General features: G+C 51.9%; 1 protein-coding gene across 2 annotated transcripts in view; it reads right to left on the reverse strand.

The window, feature by feature from the left end:
- Window positions 1-24,784, reverse strand: part of Tmtc2 (Transmembrane O-mannosyltransferase targeting cadherins 2) — a 186,863-nt gene that overhangs the window by 36,324 nt on the left and 125,755 nt on the right. For both annotated transcript variants that reach the window (XM_076909866.1, XM_076909865.1), the window contains exon 6: window positions 14,007-14,092. In XM_076909866.1, coding sequence (XP_076765981.1) covers window positions 14,007-14,092 — 86 coding nt within the window. The remainder of the gene's footprint in view (window positions 1-14,006; window positions 14,093-24,784) is intronic.

A 24,784-nucleotide genomic window follows, 5' to 3' on the forward strand; every position in this document is an offset into this window, starting at 1 on the left:
ACGGTCATCCCGCGGCGTTTCTTTAAATTCTTGTTAACGAATTAACATAAAAAGCGTCTGACTCGAGGCTGTAATTAAAATGAAATTTCGCAGGGAGGACAAACAAGTTGAGAAAAATGTTCTGGGTGCAACAAATATCGCGTGACGCACGATATCGCCGGTTGCGACGTTAAAATAAAACGAAGGAGCCCGATAATGGCCCGATATCGTACAACGTATGCGCATAACGGAGAAAAACCGTGATAAATTCATTTTGCCAATAATTACATGAGCGCACGCATCGGCGGATGGAAATAATGAAACGGTAACGGAAAAAATGGCCGGGGCGGTTACAACGGCGGACGCGCGTTTCCATAAACATTCGTCGTAAATCATTACGGGGGCGAGTTCACGCGCGAAATGACGGCTGCGCATTACGGCGCGGCTACGTGGCCACCCCTCTATAAATAAATAAATAATGCGTTGCATAACGCGCCGCTTAATGGGTCGACGTGGCAAGAAACCAGAGGCGAGTAATTCGCGCTCGCGATATTAAATTTCGGGTTGAATTTAATTGAAATCTCGCGGGAGTTACGACGCCGGTGCGCGTTGCCGTTTCTCGCCGGCTGGAACCGATCCCGAAAACTCGACGCTGGTCCCGGCTCGAATCGCCCGCACGACGATAAAACACCGTTCACGGGGTTATTGTGCGTAATTTCGCGCTAATTCGACGTCACGGGGCGAGCGCATCTTCCGTCGTTCGTTCGCCATCGCGCCATCAGAAGGATTATTATCGAGGTCGCGCGGAGGCGCGCGGAGGAACAACAGGGGCGACGCTCGACGCCGCGAGCGAGCGGGAGGATCGTCGCAAATTGATTCGTTAGAATTAATTCGCGAATAATCGCGCGCCTCGTATCGGAATCGTGCGATTCGCGAAATTAGTCCGCGAATCGATTACGCGGCGGGCTGCGTAAAAAAGTGTCCGGATACATTGCGCCGGTATTTTCCAATCAAGTGGCTCCTCGATTGGATTCCGCGTTTCACTTTCGCGGCGCTAGATTTGCGAGCCGAACGGCAGGAATTTAATATGCGCCGGCTCGCGAAAGGTATTGGCGCGCGTCCATATATATTTCGGCGAGGAGCTTTTAATCAACTCCCGGCGCTCGGGTTCGGGGGTGGCGAATTTTTGTAGCCGGGGCGCGAGTGCTATCGGATAATGGGGAATTTTACGTGGGGCCGCACGGACTTTGTTAATCAGTATGTAAATGCCGGGACAAACACAATGGCCGCGCGAGTACTTTTCGTAGCCGCGGTAGATGGAATCGCACGAGGCGCGTCCCACACACGAGACCAGTATCGACCTGGCCGACGCTGTGGCCCTGTGTGCGCGTCGATACGTGTGTTTACGGTTTCCGTGTATCTAGTCTGTTTATAAGCACACGCTCGTGTGTGTACACGTGTCCGGACGTCCGCGAGGCGAGCGCCCGCGCGCTCGCTTAAGTGCATGTTTGCGCACGTCCAACTTCGCGTGTGTACCTAAATTCGTTTACCTCTCCGGGCACACCGCTTCGTCCCCATCCGCGTCCATTTTTTCGACCACCGTAGACGCGTCGCGTTCGTGGGAGGATACCGCGGTTGGGGTCACCGGGCTATATCAACGATCGGTGGAGGAATTCGGCTGAAAAGTAGCGAAACCACCCCCCCAGCGTCGATCAAGGGGAACTGGGACGAGCGTTCGGGGCTGTGGATGAAAATTGAACGCGAAAAGTCGCGGAGGAACCCTCCAGAGGGGTAATTGTATTCGTCGCGACGCTCTCGAGGAGCCGCGTCTACTTTCTCGTCCGAGGCACGCACCCACGAGGGGTTGAATGTAAATGCGCAACAGCCTAAGGACAACGGAAATTCGTTTCCAAGCAATTCCACGCATCGAGTTTCGTTTCGGGGGACCCGTAGGTCCGTCCGAATGCCACGGCTCGTGGAGCGTAATTTTGTAAGCAATTTCGCGAATCCCGAGCTCCAGCACCCCGGATATTCCCGCCACGATCCCTTCGAGAATTTCTATCAGGACGAAGGAAGGCGAGAATGCTGGAGACAGAGAGAGAGAGGGAGGGTGAGCGAAAGAGGGGTTGCGGCTGGAAGTCCTTCGGCAGAATTACCGTGTTCGGGTGAATCAATCGTGTTAAGTGCCCGTACGGAAATCCGGCTAATTTCAAACGATCCAACCGGGAATCTCTATGCTTGTCAGGGGGTTACGGAGGACAAGACGTGTACCAAGTTTCGGATGGACTGGCGGTCGAATTGGAAAGCCTTAGAATGCGATCACCGTGTAAAAATGTGAGAAATCGACGATGTCTGAAACGATTAGCAATACCTGATATCTCGAGTCGACAGACGAGTTGTTTTCCTCAGAGAATTCTCTGTATCTTCCGAACGACTACCCTTTGATCCCAAGACTGCGATCTCGATTTGATCCGCATACTTCCCAGACTAGTAACCGAGTCGCTAGAGGGCTGTTGCAATATAATAACACCTCAGGCGGGTGCTATGCGCGCACACAACGATATCGTCGACGGGAGCAGCCTTCTGGTTCACAAAAGCTCCGCAGCCAAGAACCACAGCCGAGAGCGGGGAAATTTCGTTTGGTAAAATTCGCGGGAGGGTCAAGGGATCGCATGGATGGCTCCGTGATAAATGCAAAGTGCAACGTGAGCGTAATTAATCAGCCGAAATTCTCCATATCCCTACTCTGGTTTCGGGTCCTGTTAGCTTTGATAATTAATGGAATTCACGGTCCACGGGCGGGGTTCATCGACGCGCGATTAGTGCGCGTGCGGCTAGCCGTCCTGACGTGTTCCGCAGAAAGTCCCACGGAGCCCTGATCGGGCCCGCTCTATTAAGATATTGCGCCGGAAATCCGGCTAATTTGCTCGTTGATCGATGCTCGTAGCCAACCAGGAGAGCAAGGGGAAATTGGGCGCGACACGCGTGACCGCGAAAAAGTTGCTGGGGGGTTGCGAGCGATTAATCACGCTCAGATTTCCAGCGATTGTCGCTGCGCGATCACCTCCCCTCTTCCCGAAAGCCGGATCGTATTTTTCCGTTGATAGGAACACGGGCCTGTTAAACGAATGATAAATTCTTTCGACGAGTTTCATTTTGCCGTCAGAGCTCCACGTTCGCCAATTTTTCGGCGGACGTGGTCAACGAAGTTATTTGTGTCCGGCTCGATGAAAGAGGCGAGAGGGAAGTGCAAAGTGGACCGTCGAATCTGATCGAAAATATAGTCTCAACGAATATATCCGCGCGATATCGAAACGTTCTCGTTCGTACGTTCCACAGAGTCAGACGACCAATTCACAATTCATTATCCAAACGACACGACCATCGCTCGAACGGTTCCACGAACGTCCCTCTGCTCGACTCGTTCCACCACTGAACAGAGAACGTACGAGTTTCCGTTTACCTACGCCACTTGGCGCAGGCCTGGCCGCGCGCCTACCTGTACTACTTGCCGGAGTCTGATCGTGCACGGTCCCGTGCTACTTTCCGCGCTGCTGGCGATATATTGACTTACGCTACTAGTCAAAGTTCCACGAGCGAGTTCTTATCGTGCTCGCTCGGATGTTCGATCGTTCGAGCTAATATTAAACGACGTTACGTTACATCGTAAAGTGTCGCGCAAAACCCTTCCACCCTCGTTCTCTGTCTTATCGGATATTTCCCTTAAAATTCCAATACACAGATGCACGTACACGCTCGCCGGCGCTTTAACTTTCGAGCACTTTGAACTCTAACCCGCGCCGGAACGTCGAGAGGGAAAGTCCACTGTGGGAGACTACACGTGGCATCTCGTGTGCCCTACGAACTTAACGTTTATTCTGGCTCGTGGAGGTTAAAAATAAGTTACCAGCCGTTCACGGTTCAAGAATGTCAGAGTTGATTGGCGTGAACGTAATCAATTGAATGGTTCGATGCCGGATAAAAAAGAAAATCGGTATTGCTTGCTATTTAAAGACTCAGATACAGATACGTCAAGAGAAAATCGCGAATCGAGGAACTTTGAACTCCTCGAGCATAAATCGTCGCGCTATCACGCCGAAAACAGCGGGGTTTTGTTTCTAGGGAAATATTTCAAGGTAAATTACGAACATCCGAGCCGAGTGTCTCGCACGCGTCGATGCGACTGTTCTCCCAATGGTCAGGCGGCCTCCGTTCGCAATTAATCCAATTAAGAGCGCGCACGACAGCCGTGGACTCCGTGTCTGCAGGTGCGACCGGCGAGCACGCGTGCGGACTAATATGCGCAGCAAGGGACCAGGAATTCGTAATAACGACACCGGTGTATTCACCGTGGCTGGTTAATCCCGCCTCGTCTCACGCACGCGTACCATCCTCATTGTTTCTAATGGATCACGGTGCTTGTTTTGCACTCGATCGCTAAGAGATCGTAATTAACACCTATCAGTCGCGTTCGCTCATTCCGTGGATGCGTCGTCTCTCGTTTCCGCGTTCCACGGATCGTTTCGCCACCCCCCGAATCCGAGCTCTCGTCGTAGACACCGGCAATTATTAAGCTCTGTCTCGTCGACAATGTCGCAGTGCGTCGATGGCTCGTTGTAACATCGGCACGCAACCAGAAACATCTTGCTCGATGGAATTTTATTACCGCTCTATCCACCCGCAATCGCTCGTACGCCATTTTGAGAATTCACGTTGTAACGCTCGCAACAGCCTCTCTGATCCCGCATCCAAGAAATTCTTCCCCGCGCGAGCGTCCGTTTGTGCAACATAGTTTAATCATTCTCCAGCGTAAATTCCATTTGCGTTAATTGAAATGGAATTTGCAGAGAGACTGATTAAACTTGCAGCGAGCAACGGTTGAAACAGCCAGTTTGATCGAAGAATAGAAGTTACAACGTTACGTGGGGGGGCCACGCAGGAATTTCGTCGAGCTCGCGTAGAGCGCAGCCCTGTCCGACCATACGCGATGCTACTCTACTTCGCCTTATGATTTTCCACAATCGAAATTCCTCGGTTCAGCCGCCGCTGCGCGGAGGAAAATCGTTGCGAATTTAAGCAACGCGAAGATCCATCCTCTGTCCCTCGTTCTATTTCCCTCTCGCCCACGCTCTCTCCTCCGCTTTGCTCGCGAGAGAGAGCCCGTTGGCTGTTTGCAGACACGATGCCGGGTGTACACTTTACGAGTGTTCGCTGACACGTCTGTTTATTCGTCGGTTCTCCAGCATCCCCGCTGGAAGTTGGTTGCTTTAATTGAGTCACTTGTGTATCGCGCGAGACGTTTTACGTACGCAGGCAAACGGGTAGTCTGAAAAGTTTCTGTCGCAGCGAGTCTTCGACCCGGGGGCGTTTCCTGCCGCGAGACGTCGCAGTTCAAAGGGACTCGGAGAGGTCTTCCAGGTGTCACAGCTGCTTCTTTTTTTCCTCGTCCTCGCTCTTCGTCCACTCTGCTCCTGTCTCTCCCCTCGTCCTTGAACTAACTTCTCGTCCTTCGAAATACTCCCGGCTACCTGACTACCGCGGCGTCGAACAAAGTTTCACGATCGAGGCGCGGTCCGAGTTTCATTTCGACGATTTATTCGACGAGCTCGCTGTTAAACGCGCGATCGTTCGAGACGAAGTTGAAACGATGGAAGATTGCAGATGGGGTGGAGATGCTCGAAGCCCTCTCCAGCCAGAGGCACAATATTTTCACGTTCGAGGCGCGCACGTTAGCCAGACACGCGGACGACGCGAGGCAAAAGCGGAGGCACTCGTGTCGACGGATCGATCTCGAGACCGGCGCTGGGTTTATTAATAATGCACGTTATTAGCGCGATGTCGCAGCTTTTTACCCAGCCAAACACTTGCCAGCGCACTTGAAGCGTTTGTCCCTCTCGAGTGGGGCGGAGGCGATTATCGATGAAAGTGCTCGAGCCGCATTAGCCGGTTACGTGCCGCGCGTTTCACGCTTAAGCAGCCGCCACGTACACGTAACGATTTCAACGCGTTTAATTCCGCCGCCCCGTCGTGGAACCACCCGCGAGGCGGAAAGAGTATTTCCTTCTCCCTCTTTTTTCCCCTTTTCTCTGCCCGTTTCTTTTTTTCTCTTTTCCTTTCCCCCTTTCTTTTTTTTGCTTCGAATTTTTCCGCGCAGGAGGCGCGAAAATTGCTACAGAGGGCTCTCGACGTCCTCTTTTCCGCGTTTTTTTTTTTTCAACCCCCTTCCCAACCCCCGCCTACGTTCCCGTCGTCGTAGTCGTTCCACTCTCCCGGGCTGGCAACAATCGAAAGTCGTTCCACTTCTCACGAGCAATTTAAACCCCGGATTATAATTAAAAGTAGCTCTGAAAGGGCCACTTGTTTCATTGCCCTCGCGGGTCCACTTTCGTTCGCGTCGGATCGCCGGCGAAGGTCAATATTTTACTCATCACCATTCGATGGAACTTCCAGGAGGGGTGATTTCATTTCCAGCTTACTTTCTCTATTTTCCATCGGGTGCCCGTGGTTCCGGCTAGAACGTATTCAACACCGAACTCTTTAACCCAACCGATTTATTCCGACGGCGTTCCACGCCCGTTGTTTCTTTTCTATGTACAATGCGTCGTTGGAATCTACGCACGCATTTTGCTTGTAAAATATTTAAACGTTTCATGGTAACTGTTAAAAAGCCACTCCACATCGTTTCTTCTTTTTCATACTCGAAGCAAATTGCCCGGGTAAAAGCCACTCGAGATATTTATCGGGGTGTGAAGCGGGAATATCCAACGCTTAATGAAATTCCCGATATTCAGACATTAATTTTAATTAATTGAACACGCGTCTTAATGGCTTCGCGCGGGAGCGCACACGCGGGGTGTGAGCGATTGTGCATACCACCGGAGGCTGCGTGTCTACATCCGGCCGTCTGCAGCGCCGATTCAAACGATCGAGGGTATTTCACCGTTAATGAAATGAGCAAGAACGAACACGGCGGGGGCTTACCTGGGCACGAAACAAAGGTACACAAAACCGGCGGGCACGCCGGTCTCTCCTCTATTTGCCCGTTTATTTCCACCACCGTTTCTTCCACTCGCCATCGTCAATATTGATAGAATCAATGTTTACCCGATGGTTATTAATTGCCGCGTCGTGTTAATTGAAACGCTTTGACTCATCGACAACGATTGCCGTCGAGGCCCCGCCGCCACCTCCGCCATAGAAAGCCAAACGGAAAGCATTCGTCGTTCGACGTCCGACCGTGTTTACCGTTTCGTTCCTTCGTCTCTCGATTTTCAATGAACACCACCGCCAACCCCCTCTCGCGATAACCCGCGCGGGGGCTGCTTTAAACGGCGCCCTCTCAGCGCGAATCTAATCAAAGCCCCGTGAGCTTTCTCGCGGCACAAAGGATCGGATCGCAGACAATTTATCGCGTAGTAAGCGCGCACGAATTCCACGACCGTTCCCCGCGAACTCGTGCCACTTTCTTCCGTTCACCCCTGGCCCACTCAAAGCCACCCCCGCTTGCATCTCGCCGTTTCTCAGACCGGGAATATTCACGGAATACCAGGGGCGCGTCGCGCGAGACTCGCCTCCGGAAACGTATTAATTCGTTCGCCCTCTCGAACATCCATCCGCCCCCAACGCGATACGTTCGAAAATACGCGCGACAACTGAGCCAAAAAAAAAAAGGCGACGGTACCTCGAAATCGATGGAACGCCGCGAGAGATTCCTGCGGATGGGAATTTATGAAACGTTGCCGACGGCGATGCAGGGTTACCTCGTGGCAAGGATCCCGGAATTTTTAATATAGTGTCCCTTGGCGAAACCACAAGCTTCGGCTGTGAATACTTTTATTTCCGCGTCAGATTTCAATTTAAAGGATACCCGGGTATTTCAGATCGATCCACGTTTGAAATAGTTGGTCGATTTAATTTCGCTCCCCGTCGAGTTCCATCCGAGTTTTTCGACCCGTCGAACGTCGACGGAAATCGATTTTTGTCGCTCTCGATGCCGAATGGGGTTTCATTATCTTCGCTATGCCCATACATTGGCGAATAATTTTCGTATTATAGTCTGTTAATACGTCGTGAATTACGACTTGGATCAAAAGTGATCGAGTTGATTCAATTGTCGCAACGTTCTCCCTTCCGTCGGATATTAAACGTTTTGTTCGACATCGTGGCGAACGTGCGAATAAAATGTTTCTAATTTCCCATATAAAGACGAGTTTAAATGAACTCGTCTGGAATATTCAGCGTTCGATTTGAATATTTCGTACGGACAGCTATTAGGCGACGAATTCGATTTTAGTAAGGAACGGGAAGGAGCAGCGAATCGAGGGGATGAACGAGCGAAAAGATGAACGAAAGAGGAAACAAAAGGTGTATCTCGAAAGCTTCGATAAAAGCAGCTCGCTGGTAACGAAGTTTACCGGTGTCTCTTTGCTGGCGCGGCTTAAAATTCAAACTTTCCATACCGTCCAGTCGAGGGGAGGGCGGGCGGTCGCAACAAATTTTACGACGCCGATAAAATTACCCCGGCTAAAGCGGCCGAACGGGTGGCTGGGGTGGATCGGTTAAATTACGTTCGCGAAGTTCGCGAAACTTTTTAATACACATCGTGCAGACGCGAGGCTTTTACGAGGCGTGGGCGTCCTTCGATCGTCTCTCGTCGAGCCTCTCGAAACCGCCCCAGCGTCCATTTATCTCGCTCGTCCGCTCGCAGCAGCCATCGCGGGACGCGAATGGTAAATTCGAGACACCGACGGCCGCGTTTCCTGCTTTTTCAGCTGCAGGTGGACAGGATTTATTTCGCGGGACCGCCGACCACGCAACTGCTCGCGGAAATACCGATGGAATGTCGTTGGTGAACGGGGGGGTGGAAAAAAGTTTAACGAACCCCACGAGCTAGAAAGCTGATAACAGCCTAGACTATTATCCGGAATACCAAAGTTTTGACGCCCCTGGGTGTAAATTCAATTACGACGCGGCGAGTTAGCCTGTTCGAGGAGAACGTTACGATTCCGGCTGACGTGTGTGCCTGCGTTTTTTAGCGGCAGCGAGCGCAGCGGCGGTGCTCGTTGCCCGGGTAAGTCTCGATGGAGTATGTTACGCGTATTATTGCGGTTAAATATTGACGAGCAATTAATTGATAATTACGCAAACAAGGGTGTCTGGGTTTGCGTTCCACTCCCGCGTTGCCCCGATCGATCGGTCCGCGTGTTTTGCAAGCTCTGCGGGGGTGGCTTGAATTAAAGAATCGCGATAATGTGGCTGGTGTATCGGGCTATTAATTGCCGCTGCCAGGTTCATTTTTTTCACGCGTACGGAATCGCGGCGGAGATCGAAATCGAAGACGGTGGTTTGTTACGAGTGGTAAGCGGGTCATCGATAAACGTTATGGATCGTGCTTCGTCGAGATTACGATCCAGCTGGCTGTTTTTCCCTGAAGCGGGTTAACGGGTTCCATTAAGTACGCGCAACTTGACCTTAAGCTTGGTTTCCACCTGTAAAGATTATTGCCAACGTAAATATGCCACTTTGTAACTCTGAAAGGCGCGCGCGCCTGTTTTTTAAAATAAGATTACCAGAGAAATTATCGCACCCGGAAACAACGTTCTACCGCTGCCAAGAAGTACACGCTCCGAGTTAAGCCAGGTTTCCACGTGCTAATTTAATATCACAAAAAATACTCGCGTACTCTAAGTCAGCTTTCTAAATATAAGGATTATTGCTGCTCGAGGGTATGCCGCTTTAATGGCACCAGAAAGTACACTCGTTCTTTAAGCCAGGCCCCCACGTACAAAGATTACTGCCATCCGAAGTGGAACACTTCAGATGCATCGCGTAGTACACCTGTTGTTTAAGCCAGGCTTCTACTTTGTAGAAATTATTAGTACCACTCAGCCGCCGCCTATCTTGTTGCATATGAAAACACGTCGATATCACGTTCTACATACCGCGGCTGCGAGGTAAAGTGCCAGGTGTATTCATTTTCGTGGCGCTATCGAATACTTCTTTATGCATGGAAACTTCGTTTCGTATTCAATAAAAAACTGCAATCTTTTCGCAGCCGCGGCGCGCTCGACGCGCAGAAGGCTCGCAGGGTCTCCTTCCCTCGCGCTACCCTCCGCCAACACCCCTAGTGCGCTTTAATCAACGCAACTTCGTCGGATAATTACAAACTAAACCCCCATCGTCACGCGTTGCCTCGAAAGCTCGCAAGCGTAGATCTCGAGGGAAAGTTACAAGCTGCAGGCGCTTCATGGCGGCCGTGATAGCCGATATTCCCGGCCGAGCCTCGAGTCAAGAGGATAATCTCGCGAATGGCGTTAGATAAGCGGTCGGGGCGAGGTGAGCCAGTTGATCAGGAACACGGCTGATCTGTAAACGGAACCGAGGATGAGATCTCTCGTGACGGACGTGCGATGTTCTATTCTTGCAGGTCGCTTTACACTCGTCCAACGAATTGTCCGCTTCCAAATGCGAGCGTACTCGGAGAGAAACGCACGAGGAGGGTGTCTCGTGGCCAGGCATTAATTGTTCCGCGAAAATTCACTGTGCAAACAGCATTGATAAACGCGGCTTTTCCCCTCGCGTAAAAATAATGCACGGCTGTGTGGAACTCGCGCTTAAAAATGGCGCCCACCGGCGAGGCTGACGTTTCGTTCAGCTTTTTAACGAGCCGCGTGAAACGGTCATTTTTTATTCCCAGGAGGGACGATCGATCGGGGTTAAAACGAATTAATGTTTCGAGAACCCGCCGCACGGTATGAGGAAGATAAACCGAACGATAAGGGGGCGGATGATTCTACAAGTTCGAACAGTGTTTGGAAATTATTTCGCAAATATATTCATTATAGCCACGTCGGATCGGGCTGATTGAGTTTCCAAGTTCTACTAAGAAGCCGGTTGCCTCGGAAGTCCAAGTGCTTCCGATAGAACAACCGGTTGATTAAATGATCCGCCCTCCCATCCTCGTCCTCTCTCTCTTTCTTCCTTTAACCCAAGGAGCCCGTTGTTCCGGGAACTAAGTTGAAATGCCTTCGAAATAACTCTGACTAAACACTTAAGATCGATCTTAACGGAAGCCCCGTATCCACTCCGTTCTTTGCGCGCCCTTTGTGAGCCGTTCGAACGATGCTGCCTATCCTGTGCCCAGATAAACGGATCCTCCTGGAGTTCTCTCCTACAAGTAAACCTGCCTTTACGTTGCTCTCCAATCTCATTGAGACAGGTGCGTCATGCGAAGTCGGGTATGTAAATTTCATCGAGTAATAAACAGTTCGCGATTCCGTTTAGCCAGATCGGCGCGCAACAGCTGCGAAAATTTATTCACCCTGACGCGCGTCCCTTGTCACGCGTTCTAAATGAAACCTTTCGAGCAGAGAAATATGGCGGCCGTGTCGGAAGCTTAGCGCGGTGTGACCGTTAACGAGCGATAGAGCGACGAAGCGGCTCGTGGGGCACGCTCGAGTCGGCTGGACTGCAAAAATAAATAACCGGGCAACTGGAAAGCGGAAAATAAGATCAATATCGCGGCTGGTGGAGCATTTGCCCGGTAATGAACCGTTCCCAGGACGGTCGAAGTAAATCGTCGTACGTGGATCGTACGGTCCACGTGACAAACGACGGTGCGCTCGCTGTTCTTTTCTGACCCACCCCTAGCGCCGTGCACCCTGCGCCCGCGTCTCGTCCGTGGCCGCTCCCCCGGGCGAAAGGTGGCCTCGTTAAGGAGGCGAACCGATCCACCGATTCTCCGCCGCGGTCACGCCTACCGCGCGTACCCGGGAGCAGGGGCAAAAAATCGGTCTGGCGATCGCCACCGATATTGTTCGCAAATAGAAAGGGGCAAAAAACGTGAACGCGATACCGAGCGCCGTGCGAGAGAAATTTCTGGCCCCTCTAGTCGGTTAATTGGAGCGACAAAAGAGTTCGCATGGAAACTCTGTTCCGCGGGAAAACTGCAATCGACGAACGCGATTGTTCATTATGTCATTGTTTGTATTTCGGAGGGGGTTGCGCGTTATCGAGATGTCGAGTGATTGACCGCGCTATTGGAAAAGTACGCGCACAGGGGGGTGGTGGCGGGATTTTTTTCGTGCGATCGGGAACCGTTTCAGAAGAGAGACACACGCGTTGTTGAATAGGAACATGGGAACGGGGATGGGTGGGATTGCTTGGACTGCGTACGTGATAAAAATAATCCATACAATGCGATACAATGGGGCATTAGTTTCCATAGAGCCGACAATGCCGAACATGAGACTCACAAAAGGCTCGGGGGTAGTAAAACAGTAACCAATAAAGAATGGAGTCAATTTTTTCTGTTCACCGGGTATCCACCGCGACAATCGAGCGTCGAAGCTGACTTTAATGAAAACAATCTTATCTCTCATCGTTAAAATACAGTTGCACGGTTATGCCTGCCCGCGGTCTGGTCCAGCGTGGCGGTGACAAGTTTATGGAACGCTGTTGATATTTTCGCAAGGTATTTCGACGGGGTTAATACCGTATCAGAGAAGTCGTGTCGGCGCCGCAAGCGACCGCGAAATAAATAGGAATAATATTTGCGTAGCCGTGGATAGGTGGACGAAAGCACGGTCGACCCTGGACCGCGATTTAACCGGGAACAATACGCCATATCGGCCATCAGCCGCGGGGTAAATATCTCCGCGAGCGTACGGGCAAACACCATCAGCGTCCTGTTCTCCACATCCCTCGTCACGGGGACTCGAAAGGCCTGCCCACACCCCAGCGGCCTGGAAATTTATATTTTCACCAGGCGAATTCTTGGCCACGCGCGATTACGCCTCGTAGAAGAGGAAGAGATACGAAGTAACGACCACGACCGGAACAGCTCTCGCGAAGGTCAAATTCTCCGCTGCGGCGAATGCGCGACACGTTCCGCGCGCGGGGGTGTTACCAGCGACGGGAGTGACAGCACCGCCGCCCTCGCGTCCCATAAAGGAGGCCTCTGCATCCTAATGAACGTATATTTTCCAGCCTCCCCTTGTTAGCATATTTTCGATGTCGCCGGCGTAATAATGGCGCAGACGACGTGTTTTGTTAAGTCAACGGAGGCCCTTGAAGGCGCTGTCTGGCTGCGACTTGATTGCCTCGGAACAGAGGGTTAGACGGAGGGAAACTTAAATTGGCTCTGGTTTGCACGGTGAATAACAACCATACGGGTAGAAGAATGCATAGGTGTGACCTGCGTGCCGCATCGACCCAAGGGCTGGGATGTACCTCGCGTTAGGTTCGAATCGTATCGCGTTGGGGTAATTCGTATTTTCGTCAGAAGAATTATAGCGCCGATCGTAACACGTCCAAGAGTCGACGGCTCCAAGCTTTCGTGGCACGTATAAGAATGGACGAGAGGCTTTACATTCAATGGAGAATGGAGGTGTAACAAGGATATATATCAGAAGGGTCACTGTCGATTTTATTCCCAACGGTGGTCCCTCGTTTCATACTTGGCTCCGCACAAGTATATATTCGAACCTTTATAGGCACCCGTTCGAGGGTTCGACGGCAATACTTTACAAGTATATGTTACATACGATCGAACGCCACCTCTTGCGAATAATAATTGAATTCCTGCTGGATCTGACTCGTATTGGCGAGTGCCATGAACGTATAACCTGGTCCCATCTCTAATGAACGGGTTTTTAAACGCGTGGAGCTCGACAGCGTTCTTTCGCGGCTTCGACGGGGCGAAACGCGAAGGGTCGTTCTATTTTTCACGCGAGAACCGCCGTGTCGGTGCTCTAATGGACTGCGATAATTTGCAACCGCGGTTCATTAATGTACACGCCGGCTGCGTCAAATTACATTTCGCTAATTCGAGGCTCCCGCGCATTAACATCGATTTCCTGCCCTCGTGTGCCGCCCCTAAGGCGGAGGTGGATGAAAGGGGCGGTGGTATCAACGGCGGGGAACGCGGCTGTGGAGGTAAAAAAAAAATCGCGAAACTCGAGAGTTTCGCTGGAAACTCGATCGCCTCTCGTCGCGAACATTGTTACGGGAATAATGGTAATACTTACGAGCTAACGAAGGCCGGAAATGGATTGCTCGCTGATAACTCAGAATCGCCTCCTCGTAGTTCTTTCTGCCCTGCTGCAATATTCCCCTGAAACAGACAAGTAGAAAAAGTGAATTGTCGCACGGCCTCGATGATATATTGTCGTAAACTGGGGCAACGCTGGCGTTCGGGGCAGCATTCGCGGGCCTAATTACATAATTCATAATCGATAAGCCCGCTCGCGTTTATCTTCCGCTAAATCAACAGAACACGAGCAATCCGTTAGAACAGAACGTTCGTGGCAGCTGTGCGCGAGCAGAAGTATATTCAGATTTCGAAAACTTGAAAAAAAGTCTATCGGTCGCACACTAGCGGTTCGATCCGCGATGAAAACGTCACCAAAGTGTTCTCCATCGATAACAATTTCGGGGCGGCGAACGATTAATCACCCATCGAACACTGTCGTTCTCAGAAACGATAAAAATATTACTTGTCAACCGATGACTTATCGCGGAGTGCTCGAAACAGCGTAACGAGCGTACGTCAAGGGACGCCGAGATGGGCGTGCGAGAGGGCGCGGAGCAATTGGGAAAGCGTGAGGCGTCAATAAACGAACTTTATCGCTTTATCTCGCACGCAGCCACGCCAGCCATCGTGACACATATTTTAGGGGGGAAAAAATTCATTTTAACGCGCCAGTGATTAATCTTCCCGCGAACGGCGTCACTCGACGAAACGATGAAAATATCACGCGTCAGGGTGTGCGTCGTTGGGCGGCTCGGGTGGCTGTGCGGCTACGTGATTTACAGGGCTGGCCACTGCGCGACGTCGCGCTTTTATCGCTAATATTTTTCTCCGACGCTCGCGTCAAAGTCGAACCAGGCGGAGGCTGAGGGCGCGCGAGCGTTGGCCGCTGAGGGTGGCTTCGAGGGTGGAGGGGCGCGCAGAGGATATCGTTCATAGTTATTTTGCCTCGATCACGCGTTCTATTATTTTTCTTATTCCTCGTCAAAGGCGAGGAAAGCCTGGCGATTCGCGAGGGTTTCCCGATCGATCGATCACGCCGCCAATCGAGCATGTCGGCTTGACTTTAGAGGCTGGGAGGATGGAGAAAAATAAAAAAGAGCGGCGAACGACGCGAGGGGAACCGGGGGCGATGAAACGTAGGCGTGCGTGTCTCACGACGGATCGATAATTCATGGTTTCATAACCGTCAATCGTTGGCGGTTAATGTTTCCCTGTGCGGAATATTTTGTTGACCTTCCAATGGTAGCGGGAATGACGCGCGGCCCCGATGAAATATTGCAAATTGTGTAACGAAAATTGAATGGGTAGCTTGAAAAATAAAATAAATACCCAGTGTTGGGAATCGAAATTCTACTGATAATTATATTTCGGGGCACTGTGCCAGTCGTCGAGAAAAACGGACACCGAAATCTATTACCAATAACTGTCATACACTCGTGTCTTGACTAGATAGAGAAATAATCGATGCTATAGTCGTTTAAATTTTTCATACACGTGTTGTGTCATTCTTTTTCGCAGTTTTACTAGACGTTACAACAGTTCTTCTCGACCACGAATTTATCAAGATATTAATACGATGTATTAACTTCATCTTGCAGGGAAGAAGATGTTGTCAGTAACGATAAGAAATCCATAATGTATGAACAGATTTTTTCTCTCTATCGGTGCACGATACCAAGCGTAGAGATCGAGGCTGCGCTCATCCATTGATGCATACTACTCGTCAGAGGATGGTGATCGCGAGCACCGCGAGAACAACGAGTCGATATTGAAATCGGCTCGCGGTAGTTCTTGCTAACAATCGACATCGTTCCATCGTACGTCTCGTCGTCGAGGATAGAATCACGATCGCGAACTTTTAAGCGTCGGAACTTCATTATTTTAACCGTATAGAAAAATCCGATTCGCGTCGTCTCGGCGTGTTCCAGGGTGTCGCGGACAAGTTATACTAATGACACGCTTTGCGAACGTTCGAGCGAGTGAAAAACGAAGGGAGAAAAGCGGAAAGGAACGAAACGAAACGGAACGAAACGAACGATGAATATCGCGGGGCCGTACAAGGGCGAGGGGGTGGAAACTGAAAGGAACGATGGCTGCTGGCCGCGAAGAAGAGGAGGATATTTCTTTTCCGGCCAAGCAACCGGCCGGAGGAGTTTTCCTGTTCGTTAACGAGACGCTACTCGGCGTTCGTTAACTTTCAAGATGAATATTCGCGCAATATATAATGGACTCTTTCTCTCTTCCACCTATTATCGTCATCCCTATACCTCCCTCTTGGTCCCCTCTTAATCTTTCTATCCTCATAACCATCGCTCTCGTTTGTACCAATTTGCAATTGTCCGCGGTATTTCCCGCAATTTATTATTCCAGCCTTGTCTGGGTTAACGGGTACACGCTATTAAAACCGTACCCGCTCGCTCCTTTCGAGGCGACTCTTAAAACTACACCCCCGTGTTAAAAGGACCACCGTCGCGAGGTACGTCTCTCCTCGATATTTAACGACCCCGTGCAAAACGATCGCGACGTACCCGCGTACACTGGCTGACGTCGAACGTCGTCCGCGTTTCTTGTTAGCCGGACCGGTACTTGCCTACTCGAACCGCGGCACTGTGTTTTCAGACAATTCCAATTTGTGGATGGAGAACCGCTCCTATTGTTCCCCGGTTATTCCCGCGAATCTGTTACAATGGACGCCGGCCCCGGCTCGAAACCGAATTCAGGGAGCAGTTCGAGAGCGGGGCTTTCGAATCGCGCTTATTTCAAGTGGTTTACTGACGCGAGGGGGTGGCGGTCGGGACGAGACGGCCGGCCCGTGGCCATCTGCGGGGACGCGGGATAAACGGCGGGGGCCCGATTGTTAAAATAAATACATTGTTCGCGCATTGTTCGACCCTTCGCTCTATTATTTGCAACGTCCACCGTTGTAACGAGCGGCGGCCGCCGCCAGGTATGTAACGACGTTTCGCGAGGCGCGCGCCCCGCGGCTTTGTGCGATCTCGCGGCCGCCGATGACAAAGCGAGCCACGAATATTCCCGCGCCCCTGGCTCCACGAGAATTTTATACCCGCCGTCTATGCGCGTGACTTAACCATGTGGGCGGGACCAGCGGGAGACGGGGACCGTTGGGGCGCGCGACAAAGGGTGGACGAACCTGGCAAACGATACGAAAAAGCGTTGAAGGAGCGGGGTGTTTCGAGTACGATGCTTGTGGGAGCTGCGACTATTTAATTCGAGGGATATATGTTTGAAAGATACATATTTTATGTATACAGTGCGCCATAGCGTTTCCACGAATGTCTAAAGAATTTTCTTGTCAGTATTCTAGAAGCGATCTCTACGTTAAACAGATAGCTGTTGTTGCCGATCCGACAAGAGCTCCAAGTTTTGCAGGTGGTTTATAGCCGTCCAGGGCGATTCTTTCGAGACGCTGACAGCCGTTAATGCGATTACTATACAGACGGAGCGAAAACACGGGAACCGATCGGACGGAATTGCAAATGTTCCCGGGGCAGACACATTGATACGCGTAATCGTCGATAGCGGCTCGTTAATCGTCGATCGCGAAACGTTACGCGGCCGCCGACGATAAACCCGGCTAGATTATGGATTTCGAGGGCATCGTTACTCGTTAATGACACGGATTACGCCGTGGGTGGGGGGAGGGTGGCCGGATAAAAATCCCAATAAAGACGCGGCCGGTGGTGGGTTTATCGCGTTAACGAGTCTGACTAGCGACGCGGCCATGCCACTGCCGCGGGGATCTCCGAGCCGAATGGCAGCCGATAACTCGCGTATCCACCCCCCATTGTTCGTCGAGAATATCTGATGTATCTGTAATTATCGCTGCCGGATATTGCGCAGAGTGTCCGATAATGGCGATGCCGGTAATAGGTGCTCGGTAATAAGCTCTTGCGGTATTGAAATTACTCCGCACCTCCAGTGCACCCCCCTCTGTTCTTTGAATACTTCAGCTGGGCAATCGCGGTCTGTGAAACGGGCAACGGCTCCGCGACTGAACATTTCCCGATCAATTTCACAGAATGGCGATCCTCGTTATTTCCCACAAATTCCTGACAATTAGAAACGTAACAAAGACCCGAGTCTAACGAGGAATAACTTATTTGACACTCGAGCGAGGCGATAAATATTCTAAGAGTACAGTGTTTCGCGAAACCGTAGTCGCATCGCAGCCAATGAAGTGTCCTCGTGCGAAAGTGACACTTCCTCGCGTTCCCCGTCGCGGATCAAGACCACTCGAAGAACACGTTTCCGTGTGCCACTGTAAACCTGTCATCGATTTCCATTAAAGAATACTCGCGATAAATGCTGGTCTGACGAAACGTCCATCCCGACAGTCGTTCGACTCGATCCAACGTAATATCGTGTCTAACGAAAAATAGAATCTTCCTGGGAGTCGCATCCCCCCGTAAAATGGTCCGAAATTCCTGGGTCGCGTCCAATAACCATGCACGAGAGCAGGGTTAACGACGCGCAATCCCAGCGTCGCAAGAAACCCGACGAATCGCGACAGCCGCGCGTGCAATACGTCCGACGATCGACTCCCCCCGTTCATCGGGCGGCGAAATCAATTTGGTCGATCGGCTGGCCGGCCATTCACGGGAGATGGCGCCGCGGTGATGACCGTCATCGGCATTGTCGTTGGGGCCGGCACTGGCGGCGTCACCCACGACGTGGCTGTCACCGTTGCTTCATCGAGCACCGGTCCTATTGTCGTCGACGTCCCCGTCGACGTCGTTGCGGTCGTATCGGCGGTCGACGCCGCTCGTACGACCGGCGGCGTCGACTTCGATCGAGTTCGAGCCGAGCTGGCCGTGGTTCCACGAGCATTCATCCCCCTCGCTTGTTGGTCCGCTCGTTCGATGGGTCGCTCGTATTACAGCGGGAGATTGACGGTCAACGACGAGGACGAAGGGCTACGGTCACGTACGGTAATTGGATCTTTCCATCGTCGTAACGCCGTTTCCGAAATGTGACGACCTGCGATTTACGACGGGCTCCTTATGTTTTAACGACCCTCGGGCTTGGAGGCCGGTGAAGTGGATATTCTTGCGGTGCCAGATGCGCTCCAGTGGGAGCTGTCGAGAAGCTTCTATCGAGGGGGTAGTTTTACTTCACCCTACTCTGTACAGATACGACGCGATTCGAGGTTTTTTTTTTTTGCTCGAAGCTGATCAAAACAATCTCCAGCGCTCTCGCGTTTCTCGTAACGAAATTAATAGGAGTGCAATCAGATGCAGAAACGGCGAGTGGAGGGCGGGCGCGGTGCGCGAAGGGGTCTCGCGGTGGCCTGGCCAGCGTGTAGCGGCAAAAACTTTCGAGTGCGCGAAGCACGCCGGCTCGAGGAAGCCTGGAATCTGGCAGATACCATCGAAAAAGGAAACCGACGAGGATGAGCGCGCGGGGTGCTCGAAAAAAAGGAGTCGCGGTTAAAGAGGAAGGAGCGACGACCCGGTGAGACAGAAAACGACGGACTGGGGGGGTGGAGGAGCGAAGGTGGAGAAGGATGGAAAAGAGAAGCCGTGGCGGATCGCCGCAAAAACTGGGTGCAAAAAATAATTGAGAGAAAGAGGCGGGCTTGGAGAGACCAGGAGCGAGAATGGTCGGGAGAAAACAGAGGAAGGACAAGGGAGAGACTGGGGAAGGGTTGCAATTGTGGCTGCGGTACTCGGTGGAAACCCGATTCACGCTCGTCGGAACCGATCGATGCGGGCCCCGAGTCGACCGACAGCTGCGGCTGCAGAGTGCTGCAGGTGGAACCGAGGCAGCCAGCCTCGACGTGGAACCGACGCCGCTCGCCCTTCGCCCGCGGATCGAATCGGCGGCGACGCATTAGCGCCCCGTGCAACCGTTGCCTCCTGAGCGTTCCGCGATAATACCGTGGTCCGCTGTACACCACCGTCGCACCACGTGGCTGCACGTCTATGAACGCGTTCTGGCGTTCGCGTGTCCGCGCGTGAACGCATATTCACGTGCACGCGTGGCGGCTGGGAAGCGCGCGCGGACCGCGTAGGTGAATCCGTGGGCAGCCGCGCGCGCCGCGAATAATGGCCAATGGAACACGGACGGTGCGCACGAGAAGATTCGGTTCGCGCAATGTGCACCGAACGATATGACGTTTATCGTTTATCGTTGCGGTCTCGCAACGGTGCGCACGATTCTGCCAACGGCCCTCGCTGGATCCACCCGCGTTTTCCCGTCACGCTTCATCGAGCCTGACGTCGCGCCAAGTCATCGCGCCGGTTTTTTCGATCGGCTACGTACCCAGTCGTGTTCATCGAACGTTACGCGATCCTCCCTGCGACGTGGGGTCCAGTGAAAAGGGTCGACGACGATCGCGTTATAAAGTTTTTGATCATTACGCGTGACTGGGCGTCGAGTTTGGATTCCTCGTGGCTCCTTCGAGCGATGGCGAAAGGCTTGGCGCACTGGGGGTTGAACGGGAAGGGGGTTAAACACCGTCAGGGAGGAAAAAACGCGCGAAGGATCGATAGCCCTTGCGTCGACGCGCGTCGTTCTATTGATAAACAGCTTGGGAATTTTCAGCGACCTCTGTCCGATCGTCGGCCAGCGTTCACGGCTTTTAAACCGGCTCCCCGATCGGCTGAGAGGGCCCTCGAGGGCGCCGCCGCGAGAGTCTCGTATCGGCCGCGTCCACCGCGAAACGTGTAAATGACAGCTGTAACGAATGGCCTGATTAATTTGTTCCAACGGACGATGATCGATCCGCGGCTCAAGTTTTTCATTCCCGTCGGTGGTTTTCGGTTTCAACCGTTCTAACGGGGAGAATCGACCAGCGTCGAAGACCAGGCACGACGAAGTTTTTGTCGACTGACCCTCGCAAATCTCGGGTCCCACCGTGTGCGAAACGGTCCATCAATTTGACGCGAAGATTCTTGTTTTTGATGCGCGTCTCTGCGCAACGTTTGTAGCCCAAACTTTCTTCCTTTCGATAGAGTTAACCCTGCCGCTAAGCGTCCGCGCGCTAGTCTTACGACCAGCCAGCGTTGCACCCCCTGTCAGCTCGAGTTTCCACGGAATCTCTATCGCGGGAAGCTTGCCAACGGCTCGCCACGACGAGCAGCAGCTGGTTTCTTTCCGCCAAAGGCTCGAATTCCGACGCTGGTCTCCCTCGAGGGCCATCGTAACTTCCGTCTCGACGGAACGGTGTCTTCTTCCGGCGGTGTCCGCCGTCGCCTTGCCACTGGCCGAATCCCAATTTGTCGGTATTCAAAACGACCAATAACTGCCGCGAGCGCGGCGTTTTTATTAGCCCACGGGATTGGCGATCGGCCTACATGCATATATGTATGCATAGAAGCGGGGTACACGTCCAGCCGGTGGTCGTTTTTACGGTACGAACGGAACGGCTCGCCAGCCGCACCGCCCGTCGAAGACTTCGAAATTTATTTTATACGCGACCGCGCGTCCGCTGTTCCCCTCGATATCGTCGACGGAGTGCGGGGGGCGAATCCCGCGCCGCACGAAATTTATGGGACCGAAAACGCTCGTCTGTGTTCCGTCTGTTGCCCAAATTACTTTCGAAATAAAAGAGCGAAACGTGGAGATACTTTGTCCGGGCGACGAAACGAGAGAGACGTGCAGCGGTGCAATTAACCCTTACCCCGTGAACGGATCGCTCGTATTCGTAACAGTGGTGGCGATTAAAATTGAACGAGAGATTTTGCAAGAGTCCATTTCATAATAAAAGTCAACTCGATTCGCTCGCGTAATGATGGTGGAGGATGATTAATTGGTTCTCGATTCGTAATTTCACGAACCTCGATTCTTCTATTTGCATTAATCTACAGCGCAGCAAGTTTCAGGGGGTGCGCCGGTGGACTCGTGATGGTAATCCTATTAGGCAGCCCCGCGAACGCTTATGTTTCCCGAGCAAACAATTAATGCCCGCGTAAACTTTCTTGGGTCCGTCGATGGGAACGTTTTTGGCGGAAAATTCGCTGTCAAATCCGAGGATTCGTGGGAAATCAACGAACAGGCGACTCGCGAGTTATGCTGTGTAGATCAAAAGCGACCAACTGGAATTAACGTGCCCAAATATTCAAAATTCTAGCTCGGGTCCGTGTCGCATAATGAAATACCTTGATCCACCGTGATGTATTAAAAATGAATTGCTCAAATATCTCTGATCCTTTCAATTAGAAAAACTACCTTGACTATCATCGCGCGAGAACGAAATATCCTTGTGTTCCCTGTGCATCCCTGTGCTCGTCGGACACGAATGCCATGGGTTTCGCCTACCTCTGTCGGACAAAGTGCTTCAAAGGGTGCTCGTTAAATTCTGACTTCTCCGTAGCGCGATACGGCATACCTTGTCTCTTTATGTAATTTAGTTTAATTTATTTGCAGTAAACGGAAGAAATCTCATTAGTGTACAAAGAGTATCATTTACACAAACGTGCGTTACCATCGAAGTGGAACGTACCGCGAGTAATCATGCAGTTTTTTATGCGAAATTTTCAAACAATGAAACGAATCCCATAAAAACTCCGCTGAACCAAATCCCATTAATAACTTATAATTAGATAGGAGTAGATACTGTCGCGTAACTGGACTTCCACAGTGCCCGCCATGCTCGTTCCACGCAGGAGCCATTCGCGAACGAAATTTCCAAAGAATATCTACGCAAAGCGGTGAGAAATATTTCAAGAAAGTTCCATAATAAATTCTCATTGTTAGAAACGCGGGGGTTGGACCATGACTTACGCTCGTTTCGTGTTTCTTAGCGTAACCGAGCAAGAAACGTGGTCCGTTTTAAAATAAATCGGCCGCGAGGGGCCGTTTTTTCGCCCGCCCACGCCCGTTTTCTCTCTCCGCTCTCTTCGACCCTCCGTATCTTCGGGGATATCGTACGATGGAACGGTTTGCGCGAAAACGTCCGCTCCGTGGTCCGCGATACGTCCTCGTCGCCTCATAAAGAGCCGAGTCACGCGAGCTTAATATATTATTCACGTGCTCGGTCATCGCGCACCACTGTTTTTGCACGCGGCCCACGAATCGCCTCGTAATTTCGCCCTCTGTCGTTACCTTTGCTTTCTTCAATTGCCACGTGAAATTGCTTAAACGCCACTCACGGAACGATCCCCCCCCACGGCTTCCAGGAAGAGATTTATTAGGACGCGCCGACGGCGTACATTATTCGACGCCGTGTAATTTTCGAACGCTTAAATTCGAGCGAACGCCCACGATTAATTTCGTTTATCAAAAGTAGCAAATGTCCGTGTCCGATCGCTCTCGCGAGTCAGATCGCGAGAGGCGCGCGAGAAGGGGTTGCATTTTTAGAAACACGAAGGATCCCCCACCGTTGACACAGTTACGAGGGTGGCACCGAGAAGCGATCATCGAGAAACCTCTTCGTCGCCTGGATGCACGAGCAAAGTTTCCGCGAGGTGTCAAAAGGGACACGATTCTCAGGGATGTTTACAACGGATAGCCAACCCCTCGACTCAACGTATCAGCGAGCGTGGAGCGTCGACAACGGGGATGAAAAAGCACGTCCGTTCTAATCTTTCAGTTCGAAGCGGAAGTAGTCGAGGAAGAACAACCCCGCCCTTCGACGGGGGGTGAGACGAGTGGCGTCGATCCTCGGAAATATATTTGACTGTTTTGAAGACGTTAACGTACCTGCTTACGTTTATGCAGCGGCCTCTCCCCCTTGGGCTCGCCTCTTTCTTGTTTTCGCCGCTTATTGGCCAAGTTTTCAGACGGGAGTGTCGTATCGGGGGCGCCTCAGAGTTTACCGAGTTCCTCGTCGTTTGCAAAGTAAATCGTGCGCGTTTCAGAGACCGACCAACCACCCTCCGCCGCCGCCCTATCCGATCCGTCCTTTCTTTTCCCGTCCCCTGCTTCCCTTTCGCCGCCACGGTTACGCTCCCTCGTTTTCTCGCCTCGTTTCTCTTCTCTTCCCGTGCCAGAGAATTCGGCCACGCGATTAGAGGGAACCTGGTCTGGTTAATACGGGGGGGAATGCTCGCGATATTTGAGATCTGCTTTCAGGTAATATTCTCAGAGGCGTAATAAGCGAGCGGAGCGAGGCGAGGCTGGCCGTTGCGTCTCGTCGTTTCCAGACGCCCCGATGAAATTGAAATTCGCAGCGCGCCAGTTTATCCTGCTTCGCGGTAAAAATGTCGCTATTGTTGTTAATAATATACGCGTGGTAGAACTAGGTCGACGAGAAGTCCTTCGTACGACCAGATGTAGAACGTTCTGTTACATAATTATACATGGTATTCGCGTTGAACCGTAACGTCGCCTCGCGACGACGCCGTATTCCATTTCGATTGGAAATAACTCGGGTCTTAAGCGACTATTTATAACGAGTTATTTGTCCCCGGGAAAAATGAAAACGGGTCGATCTCGCCTCAGTCTTTCGTACGTCTCACGGACGCCGGAAGTGAGGTGGGTGGGTCGTCGAGTACACGGTTGGAAGACGCTCGAGAGAGCATCGCCTCGATGCATCGACGATCGTCGTTTGGGTCGAATTCAATTTCGCCCGGCTGGTCGAAGTCGAATTGGCTGGCCTGTCGGTCCGAGAATTATGCTCGCCGCATTGTGGCTCGTTTCGTTACGCTCCAGACGATCCTAAGCGATGGAAATGCTTAGGAACCTGATGCTTCAATCTACCCTCGGAGATCTAGCCTCGAGCACGAGGCGGTCGTCGAAGAGAAAAAAAGAAGATCCGAAGCTTTGTAAAGGATCGCCCCTACAAAAGGAATCAGGTCCTTTCCCGAGCTT

Source organism: Xylocopa sonorina, chromosome 2 (genome assembly GCF_050948175.1).
Source record: "Xylocopa sonorina isolate GNS202 chromosome 2, iyXylSono1_principal, whole genome shotgun sequence".
NCBI lineage: Eukaryota > Metazoa > Arthropoda > Insecta > Hymenoptera > Apidae > Xylocopa > Xylocopa sonorina.